Source organism: Thalia democratica, unplaced genomic scaffold (genome assembly GCF_965202585.1).
Source record: "Thalia democratica unplaced genomic scaffold, ktThaDemo2.hap1.1 HAP1_SCAFFOLD_405, whole genome shotgun sequence".
Taxonomy (NCBI): domain Eukaryota; kingdom Metazoa; phylum Chordata; class Thaliacea; order Salpida; family Salpidae; genus Thalia; species Thalia democratica.
This window is the reverse complement of record NW_028139472.1, coordinates 60121-71747: the sequence shown is the minus strand read 5'-3', so window position 1 is coordinate 71747 and position 11627 is coordinate 60121. Positions and strand designations below refer to the sequence as shown.

Here is an 11627-nt window from a genome sequence, read left to right as displayed (position 1 = left end):
GTATAAAAGTTGTGTAAAACTTGTGTTGTATATTCAATTAAGTTAATAAAAAACTTTGGATATTGATTATAAAAAAAAATAATAAACATATAAGTAAATAGTTTTTAGCAACTTTTTATTATCATATTAAAAAAGTATGTAAAAAATAAAATTGTATTTTTTAATTAAGGCTGTGTGTTTAACTAGCGTTGTCAGATATGAAGTAGTTTTAGATTTAGATCAACAACTACTCATTCTTAATTACTATATGGATAGTCTTTCTTTGAAATAATAGACTTAATGAAAATAATAAAACTTATTTTTTTTTAGATATTTGCTTCAACAAGAAAAGAAATTAAACATGATACATCAAAAAACAAAGAATATGTTAAAAAGCCGAACTTGTGTTTGTATAGACACTGTGGCACTGGAGAAAAATGTCAAATTTCTGAAAATACTGGTAGAGCTATTTGTGTTTGCAAAAGACATTGTAAGCCAGTAGATCAGGTGTCTATAAATTTAAGTTTTAGCTTTTATATTTTTAAGTTAGTTTTGTACTAATTCTTTGTTATTAAATGCATTTTGTCAAATGATATTTTGATTTAAAATTAGTACGTAAACAAGAACGATAAATATATTTAAAAATATATATAAGTTATAACTTTTTTTAGCCAGTGTGTGGTACAAATGAAAAGTTTTATCGAAATCATTGTGAAATGCACCGAGACTCATGTTTAAAAAAAGTTGACATCCAAAATGCAAAACACTACGACTGTTTTTACAAACGTAGCTAAGTTCTTAAACTTGTTTGTAGATAAAAACAAAGTTTAAAATACTTAGACATTCAGCAAAAAGTATTAAGCTTAAACCATTGTTTAATTGGTTGAATTAATTTTATTTTCTAACTACACAGGTTATCAGTGTAGCAAAGAAGACTTTACAAAAAATGTTCTTGAGACACTTATCCGTACCAAGCAGACGAAAGAAGATATTTACCTCGATAGTAGTTTGGAGGAAGAAGATGACGTTTATACTGATGATGAACGAGAGGACTTGATAAAAAGTGTTTTTAAGGATCTTGACGTCGATAACGACAAGCTGATTGGTAACAAAGATATATATGAGGTAATATAAATTTATTTCTTTTTATCTAAAGTATTTCTATTAATTTTTAATTTAAATTTTACCATTTTTTTCTGATTATAGTCAAAGCTCATTCAATGTTAAAACATTTGAGTTTAATGAATTACTATTTCTTGTTAGTTTTTCGACTCAAAATATTGATTATTTACGGAATTTTAAGCAGACTGTTACTATACATAAAAATAAAATTTTATACAAACATTAATAATCAGTTACAACAAACTTTTACAGTTTTACGAAAAGTTTTCAATTTAATTTAAACTATAGCAATAACAAGTCAAAACTTTTTTTAAGTAATAAGAATGTTAAAATTTACTTTTATATTAACAAATATAACATTTTTTATATCTGCATAAAAGTTTAAAGCAACTAATATAAAAAAACTAAACACATAAAATGTTTATGTTAACTAAATCTAGTTTTTTATATATCACGAGACCGATGATTTTGATATTTTTTTACGTTGAGAAAAAGTGCATTTGCTCAATACTACAACAGTTTGATTAACAATAAACTAACAAAACAATATTATCAGATTTCAAAAAGTTTAGACTTGCAAGCATCCTATAGTATTGACTTGTTCGATCCACCATGTACATTATTTCATCTGATTAATCTGCATGACAGTGGAAAAGACCATTCAGTAAACATCATAGAGTTTTTTGCAGCTTATAGTACGTTAATTATCAAAAATAAGTTAAAAAATTAGTTTAATTTTCAGTTTACTCAATAACTAGCTGAAGCGTTTAAATTTTTAAGAATTGTATTTTCATTATAATCACTATATATCATTTTTACGAAAATTAACGATTTAAAATACTGTTAAAGAAATTTCAATATAATCGATTATTCACATATATTAAAACGTTTCAATAAATTTTAAAGATATCACAACATTGCAACTTGAGCAACCGTATAAAAGCGTAGAAGTTATAAAAGGCGGAAATCCAACAATAAAATGCGATATTGAAGGTGACGAAAATCCAGTTTGGAGACGACTAGATAGACTAATTCAACCTAAACCTGAATTACAAGTTATTAACGGTTATAAAGTATATTAAGCTTGATTTTAATTTCGATAAAGTTAAAAATAATTTTGAAACAAAAAATAATTAGTATAAAATGATTTGTGTTTTTAGAAAAAAAGTGTATAAATCATATAAAAACTATATTTCTTTTATACTAAAATATTTCAGAAAATCTGCAAAATAATTTTTTAGTGATTATTATATAAATTATTTTTTATCTTAATTCCTTACAAATAATCGTTTTAACACTAGATTCAGAATTTTAAAATATGAGAGACTTCTTCTGAACTTTAAGTTTATATTAGTTAGAACACATATGATTAGATTTCTAAAAATGAAGACTACTTTATACCAAAAAGTTTTAGCTACTATTAAAAATATTTCTAAATTTTTATAGGTACAAGGTAGATGGTTGAGAATTACATCTGTTGCACTGGATCATATTGGAAACTACTCGTGCAATGCCAGAAGACATGGCAACTTAAAACAAATAATTTCATTAAACGTTATGACTAAGCCTTCAGTGGAGGTTTAACACTTTTAAATATTTTAAATGAAAAAAGTATAATAGAGTAAGTAGTAATTCAAAAGTGTTGGCGACTTATATGCATTAATGAACTTCTTTAAAAAGTTTGAAAACTTTATGTGTTTTAAATATTGATTTTGAAAAATAAAAAAAACAAAGGAGATTGTTTAGAGTAACTAAAAAACCTTTTTTATTAAATTAATGTGCTTATAAGAAATATGCAAATATTTAAATAATATAAATGTTAAAGTTTTAAAGTTTATCTCAAGAAATTAAATTTTATACAATAGATAATATGAACTTACTACGTTAATAAATTGATAAAAATCCTAATAATTTCAATCCATTTGTCATAAAAATTTAATTTTAGTCTTTATGTCAAACAGATGTTCTAGCTTTTTATTAGTATGAAGAGTTAAAAAAAATTTAATTGAATTTTTGTTTTTTCTATATACTATAAAAAAAATAAGATTACGGTGTAAGAAATACAGCTCGCTTTAAGATAGAACAATGATGATGTTTATGTATAAAGTTAAACATACTTTGATTGTATAAGATAGAAAAAAAAAACATTTTTATTTATTTAAGAGGTATAAAATACTTTTAAGTTTACGGTATGACTATACTTGCTTACCGTGAAAAGCAAAGCTATGGCAAGAATAATTTGTTTTAAATTGCTTTTTTTAATGTAACTTAAGCGTAAGTTTTTGAAAAACTTAAAGAATGAAGCCACATTTCAGCTTATGAAATATGCATGTAAGTCGAACTGTTTCTCTGTATTTTTGAAAAGCAAACTTACTTTCAATGTAGACATACCATACTTAAAGCAGATTTTTGAATTTTTTAGAAAGTATTTAAATTCTATTAAACCCATTGTGATGAAAAAATATTTATACACTAGAATTAAAAAAAAACTGTATGTTTACTTAAATCAGTTTTTTTTTTTCAAAAAATTTATAAATGATTCAAATAATATAACATTTAAAACACAAAAGTTGCTTTCTAAAAAGGATTTTTGTCGATTTGAATATTAGGAACAAAAGTTAAACTAAAGCAAATACCAGGTTTATCAAGCTTCCAACAGATGCATGCTAGGTGAGAGTTACAGCTTTAAATGCCACGTTACAAGTAAGCCTACTCCATCAAGAATATATTGGTTGAAAGATGACAAGATTGTAGATACTAACGATGACGATTCCAAATACCTTGTCCTTGGTAGGTTTTTAAAAATAGCTTCAGTTATGAAAAATCTAAGGGAGTTTTAAAACCTTTTAAAATAAAGGCTCTGAACTCACTTATTAAGTTTTTTAACTTCAAACTCAAAAGATTATTTCAGTAGCTAAACAGTTTCAGAAAAAAATGATTAAATGCTAATGCTTGCTTAACGTAACCATCTCGTAAAAAAATCAAACTACCTAACTGGTATTAAAAATGTTAAACCATGCGAAGTATGAACTCTGGTATAATTTTAAATCTTAAAATCAAAACAAAAATTACTAAATGGTTTTGCAAAACAGCAAATCATTAAAATAAACGATGTCATTAATCTTTATTTAGTATTTAAATTGAAAATATGATTAAGACATTTAACGAACAGACGGTGGTAGATCACTTCATATAAACGAAGCAACCTTAGAAGATGGCGGAAGTTTCACTTGTGTAGCAGTGAATCCGGCCGGCGAATCTAAGATGATGGTTGACTTAATAATTACTGACCAAATAACAAGTATGAAAACTGGTGAGATATTAAACACTGAAAAATATTTAATTTCTTGTGTTGAGATTAAGCAATTCAAAAATCTAAAACAAAAATGTTCATTATAAATCAATTAGCTGTGTAAGTCTGAATTGTTTATAAAATAATCATGCTTTGTGCAAAACTGATCCGTCTTCACATATAACAATAACATGTCTTGTACTTGTTCTAAAGTTGCGTCATAATGAACTATATTACTTATTTTTCAATTTAATAAAAGCTTAGGGGTGTAAGAGTTTTTCAAACAAAATTATTAATGGTTCTAATTCTAAAAAAAATCAAAATATAAGCTATAAGCAATTTTTAATACAGTATAGAAACTTTGTTTAACTGTTAAGATTTAGTAGTGTTTGTAAAAAACTTCCGATACAAATATAAAGACCACAAATTTTACCTTGTTAATTTTGTTTGAAAAAAAATTTCAATCTTTTTTACTTGAAAAGCTATAGAAGTATATAAACAAGCTTTTTTGAATAAATGTCATTTAGAGAGGCTTTCTGTATTTTTTTTAAGTACCGATGCACAACAGTAACAAAATTATTTGGATTCGTTATTGCAGTTTTTTCATTACCTTTTAAATAAAAGCTAAATAATCAGTCAATTAAAAAATATTATTCAGAACATAACCTTTTAGAAAAGCAATAAGTTGGGTCATTGGATTTAACTTTTTAAACTATAAATACGAGACACAAACATTCTTTTAGTAACAATAAATACATATTTAAAAGTACGTTTTTTTAAGTTCATTTGGAAGTAAAACGACAACTTTTTTTATGAGATAGAAAATTCTAGCTTTAACCAAAAAATATTTCAAATAGGACTTTAGTTTTTCTAACAAAAACTGATTTTGCGAAACTAAATAAAAAGTGTATGTCTTTATTTATCGTTTGTTTAACAAAGATACTGATTAACTAGATTTCATTCAAAAGCTTTACCCTGTGGTCTTTACAATATGCACATTGCCCGAAAATTTTAGGGTGCAAAGAAAAAAAATAAAAATTATTTAATTGTATAAATTCTAGCCATATAATTGAAAACTAAGCCAAGTTAAGCTCTGATAATCTAATTTGCGTTTTTATTTGTTAAATGTTTAATTAACTTGATGTAGGGATCGGCAGGAATTTTGTAGTCACGGACCAAGTTAGAAAAATATAAATCTTCATTTCCCCAGTCTTATTTTAGTTGTAAAAGGACCTTTTTTTACTCATCATTCAATCATGTGATCAATGTGCTCATGCGTTGATTACCTCGAAGACTACGGATTTATTATTTAAACACATATATATTTAGTTATATTTTGAATTGATTTAACCTAACCAAGTTTACTAACACTTTTGATTTAATCAAATAGTTTTAAACGTAACATGATGTATTAAATATAACTGTTATGTATTGTTTCTAAGATGTAACATATAAACAAGTAATAGATAATATATTTAATTTTGTATCAGATTATTCTTTTGATTTGTACGACTCTCCTTCGTTTTATCTTTTCCATCAAAACGGAATATCTTCACTTGAACCTCAAAGTTGTTTTTTAACGTCTCTAATTTCTGCCAACGATCCTGTTCCCGGTTTATTAAGACAAGTAAGTTTTTTAACATTAAAACTATTACTAAATAAAATTAATTGTATATAGAAGTTAACAGAGTTTTATGAAACTTGATAATGTGCTTGTTAGATGTGTTAGAATTAGCTTTAGCGTAATACCGTTTATAATTTTTGCTAAAAATAGTAAATAAATAAAGATGTGCAAATTGATTACATTATTTACAACCAGGTTTCGGTGACAAAAAATTGCGACCGCTAAAATTAGTACTAAATTAACTAAAAACAAACGTTTGCATATAAAATATGAAAAAGTGTAAGTATTAATGAAAATATTTTTCTTAAAGAATAAAGTAGACTTTATACATTACATATAAGTAAATTTGACTAAAAAAATGTTTATAAAAGTAATTTAAAACATTGCAATCGGTACTTGTTCATTAATATGGGTCTGTTAAATCGTTTTATGTTTACATGTTTTAATAATAAATTACTTTTACAAAAAATAAAAGAACAGTTTAGACTGTTTAAAATTTCGTTGATATAAATATTTCAATTTAGAAAGTTATCTGGTAAAAGCAACTTATGTTATATTTTAGTGCTTTGTGATAAATTTACACGTTAAACAAAACTGTTACAACCACAGTGATGTTTAAATTGTACAAACCCAAATATAATCTACGAAACAGAACAAGTTGTGCGACAAAAACAGCAATAACGAAAGAACTTGTTCTTGGAGCACTTCAGTGAAAGCAGGCAGTCGTAACTTGTATGTCGGACAACCGACAGAAAACCGAGTGATCGTGTTAGACACGAAGTCTCAATCTATAGACGAAGTGATTGCCACTGATTTGTACCCCACTACTCTCGCTTATCATAAAGACCTTGATGAGGTGAGTTGTTTTGTCTAGCCACCATATAAAGATAAATTTTAGGGACGTTTTAAAGTAGCGGTATGTTTTTGTAGTTATTTATTTCAAAAATATAAAAATTAATATCATTGAAAACTGTTAATTGGCATTGCGTACACTTTCAAAATATACACTTTTAAAACGTTCAAATTTAAAGTACAGCTAATTAAAAAAACAACAGAGAAGAAAATGTCTGACCAAAAATCTAAAATAGTGAGATCTCAGAGTTATATTTTACACTTTTGTTTATGACACATTAAAAAAATGTTTTATATAGAAAACAATGAAGTTTCACTTAAGAATTCTGTTTATCTAAATTCTAAATGCTTAAAGATAAACATTGAATTCTGTAATCTCATTGAGGAAAAAAATATTTATTAGTCTTAAACAAGTTACTTAGTTCGTAAAAATAACTTTTTTCACTTAAAAACTATTTTGTAGCATAATTTTGTAATATGCAATTTTTCATGTAGAGTTGTAAAATTTCAAAAATCTTGCAACAGTTTTTATAAAGTATATAAAATAATTAAAAAAAATGTTGGTTTTACTTAAGTATTTTTTTGTTTTAAAGCTGTAGAAGATTTAAAGTAGTAAAAAAATTTAAATTTAAAGGTGTACGTTATATGCAAAGACGAATTCGCAGGGAAGCCACTGACAATTTTATTAGTTATTCATTCTGCTTCAATATCTGGATTTCATTCTGCGTCAAGGATCGTTCCGTCATTTAACTCTGTCTCTTTAACGAGCTTTGATTTATCGCCCGAACAAACGGAAGTAGAAGATAAACAAAATTACTTAAGTCAAAGTTTTCGGCATGAGGATTCAAAGTACTTTGACCCAAATATCAATTATGCATTTCTAGTAGACAAAAACGGAAAGGTTAAAATTAAATGATTTGGGTAATATTACTTTCTTTTCTAATGTTATAAACTTCATGACTTCGTTAAATTTTTATTATTAATTTGTTTAACCAACAATAAGAGACTGAAGTTATTTTAGGTAAATTTAGTTTATGAAAAAGGTATTTGTTTTAAAATAACTAGCTGATCCTAAATAAATAATTATTAAAATAAAAACCATGTGAAAATTTATTAAATTTTTATACAAAATATATTTGTGTTTTATTCAAATTTTAAAATTCTTAGCTACTTAAAAAACGTTTAGAGAAAATTCGTTACTAACTCATTTCATTTTCTACCTTTAAGTGATTCATAAAAAAATATTAGTTTGAATAACTGTTGCTTATATTTTAAAACTGCTTTCATTTTTGTTATGAAAATCAAAAAAATACATGTAAATTATGTATCTGAAATAGAAACTGAGGAAACTAAACTTGAATTCTCCTCACTTCGATGTGGAGGAAATAGCTGACTTATCATCTTATAACTTTACCATTGAGAAAATTTTCTTCCGGCCAATAGGTGGATACATTGATGTCGTCTGTACTAACGACCAGGGAGATGTTGTTGAGAATTTATCAATCGATTATTTAAGCGGGGTTTTAGTAGAAGTTACGAGTGAATCAGGTTGAATTAAAAATGCAAAAGATAATCAATGTTTTTAAAATCTTAAGAAAAAAATATTTGTTAAATGTAGATATTTATTTTAGATTTAGTTTAAGACTAATAACCAAAAGACTAATAACAATTGAGAATTGATTTACTAATAGTTCTTAAAGTTAGTTCGAATTAAATTTAAAGCTACAATATTTAAAAATAAAGGTAATGATTTTTACGATGATCAATATTTGAGCAAAGATGGAGATTTTTTGGCTCGAGTCAGTCATGTTACAGGGTCGGCAACAATTTTCAGTATTGATATTTGTGGAAAAATCAAACTCGAAGTTGTAAGTTTTGTTAACATATTTATAGTTAAATTAGTGTTATTTTAAAATTACTACTACTACAAAAAAGAAACTAATAAGTTTTAATTAAGTTATTAAGTAAACTTTAGAAAAATATATTTCATGTCATTGTTTTATATTTGTTTATCATACTAAAAACTCAAATTTATAGTTATTAGCTTCGTCGTAATTAATGCTTTAAAGTTCTCTTTTGTTTTAACTACTTGTGAAATTAAGCATAAAACTAAGAAAAAAACCGCTAACTACTAGATGTTTTTTTAAGTACATTTATAAAAAACACTTTTTTAACTTTTAATGAATTATTTTAAGTGCATAGTATTACTAAACTTTGTTGAACAATAAAGAAAAATTCAAAATATTTGGTCCAATGACCTGGTGCACGAAAAACCTTTCGGTTATCGAGTCGTACACCACAGATACCTTAAATGTTTTGTCCAGGACTGTGTCAGGCGAACGTGATTACTACATTCAGTACTGCATTAATAATAAAATAGTTTAATAAAAACTTTAAATTGTATTATCAATTTACTTGCGTTTTTTTAAATTAAAACCATAAATACTATTTTTATAATATCGATATAAAAAAAAACTATAACCTTTTTTTTTGTTTTTAACAGTAGTATTTAATTTATTGTAGTTTATCTATTAAGTTAAGCAAAAATTTCTTTATTGACATATGATATAGTAAATAAGTTAACTTAAACAAAAATTATTATGTAATAGGCAACTTTTTTTTTATTAACGATTGTTTTAATTAAAGTAGGTGTCAAGTTATAAAAGCAGATACAATGTACTTTATATTCTTACAAAAAAACTGGTCGCTAGGCTTTATAAAATTCCTTATGTAAATGTTTAATTTTTATAACTTTTATATTTTTTTTAGTGATTAAAAGTTAAATTAAATTTCAAACATGTTGTTTATTAAATATTTAGGCAATAAGAATTAGTTTTTCGGTCACACAAGTTATATTTAGAAAAGTACCTTCAGATGTTGGAATGGATACTATTGTGCATTTTATATCTTCACAAAATGGTTAAAAAAAATTTAATAAAATATTTTTAATGAGTCAATTGTTGAGTAACAAAACTTTAATTTAAAGTTTCTGTACAATTTTTTTATTAAATATTTAAATAAATAATATTATTTTTTTGTTTTGAAGAGTTTTGTTTTGTAATATTTATTGTCTCTATTTTTAATTGTTTTATAGTTTATAAATATTTATTAGTATTAATATCATTTGATAAAACGTAATCAAGTATTCTATAGCTTAATTTTTTTTAAACGTAAAATGTGATTTTGATTTTTAGTAACTCCTAATAAAACACAGAATCGGGATACTGTTCTAGACTTACATTATTATAAAAAATGTAGGGAGTCAAAGAATAAGATAAAATTCATATTAAATGTTTAAATTGATTTACTATTTAAATTTTTGGCTAAGGCAACTGATATTAGATTTAATTTATATTTCACAATTCGAGCCTACTTTAATTTGTTGTTTTTATTGTATAAATTAAAACGATTTTTGAAAATATTATTGAAAATAAAAACATAAAAGAGAAAAGCTATATTGTTAAGTAAGGTAGGACTTTATTGTTTATTAATTTATAGTGCTATAGCTTTGTTTTATTGTTATAAGATCACCTGTATAGTTCATAAATAATAAAATCTATATTGAAAATTTATTATTTTAGACAGTGCAGTTTTTCTACTTGTATATAAATCAATTTTCTAGTTCTTTAATTTCTTAGCAGACATTTACATTATATAAAAACTAAATTTTCACTGTTATAAAACTTTTCAGCTAAGTTTAACAAAAGAAAGTAGTCTTTTTACTAACAAAATTTAAAAGCTAAATTTGTTTAAAAAGTTCATGCCGTCTTACAGCTGTTTAAAGTTTAGAGAAGTTTTCTCTTAAAGCCAGTTTTAGATTTTTTAGCAATATTTAAAAAAGTATTATTATGTTAAGATTAATTATAATTATGTTATAATTGTTAAGCGGAACAATTCTCATACCAAAATCACTGTTTAATTTTTACAGGAGCAATAGTCACAGTTTCAATGGAAACTCAAAGTATGGAAACAATTGATGCAAACTTACAACACTTCGACAACGAGACTATCTTGACAAGATTCAATTTTGAAAATAAGCAACTAATAACACCTAGCAGATGGTTATCAACGCTTTTAACATAATTGTTTTAAAATAAATACAAGTTCTTACTTGTTGTTTTCTAGGTACGAACGTTTTATTGCAACGGCCGGAGACAAAGGTATAAGCATCTATGACGTAACTCTTCAAGAAGTCACGTGTCGAAACGAGGAAATAAAAAAATTACATTTAGTTTCTTGGGTTGATATTGGCGTTTAGAAACTAAAAAATAAAGATATTTATATATCTTTTTACAAACATTTCATATATCTTTTTTTTTAATCTTAAATTTATAGTTTTTATACTGCATACTTTTAAAAAGTTGAGTTTTACTAGTTTAAACTTGTTTTAAAGTTTTATTACGGTAAAACTTATACTATTTTTATATAAGATATTCTAATAAAGTATAAAGCTTTATTTTGCAACGCTTTCTTAAAGTTAATAAAATGATAATGAATACTTTGACAAATCTTAGTTTTAAATAAAACCTTGCAATTTTTTTTCTACCTTAAGCTTTAAATTGAAAGTGTATTTTGTAAAAAGTTAAGTTAATAAACTGTGTCTGCTTTTTACAAAATAGTTCTACAATTTTAGTTTTAAAAACAAATGTTTAAAGTAAAAAAACTGGTAAGAAATTATCAAAACGAAAATAAAAATTATTGAGAGTTTGATAACTAAGTAAAAATTCGGTAAATTAATTCAAAGTAAATTTTGAAAAA

General features: G+C 24.7%; 1 protein-coding gene across 1 annotated transcript; it reads left to right on the top strand.

The window, feature by feature from the left end:
* Positions 1–352: 352 nt before the first annotated feature.
* On the top strand, positions 353–11208 carry LOC145846296 (follistatin-related protein 5-like). The gene is made up of 16 exons (XM_082953173.1): positions 353–486; positions 651–765; positions 893–1104; positions 1658–1796; positions 2008–2156; positions 2548–2679; positions 3741–3891; positions 4274–4414; positions 5884–6020; positions 6670–6873; positions 7504–7770; positions 8207–8417; positions 8613–8737; positions 9689–9788; positions 10798–10930; positions 10995–11208. The coding sequence occupies exons 2-16, from the start codon at positions 696–698 to the stop codon at positions 11125–11127; spliced, it is 2304 nt and encodes a 767-aa protein (XP_082809299.1). The 5' UTR covers positions 353–486; positions 651–695; the 3' UTR covers positions 11128–11208.
* The last annotated feature ends 419 nt before the right edge of the window (positions 11209–11627 follow it).

Excerpts from the sequence above, each read along its gene's own strand:
- LOC145846296 (XM_082953173.1), top strand. The coding sequence starts at position 696 with ATGCACCGAGACTCATGTTTAAAAAAAGTTGACATCCAAAATGCAAAA. Across the intron at positions 766-892 it reads CTACGACTGTTTTTACAAAC|GTTATCAGTGTAGCAAAGAA; the intron begins GTAGCTAAGTTC and ends CTAACTACACAG. Across the intron at positions 8,738-9,688 it reads GAAAAATCAAACTCGAAGTT|GCAATAAGAATTAGTTTTTC; the intron begins GTAAGTTTTGTT and ends TTAAATATTTAG.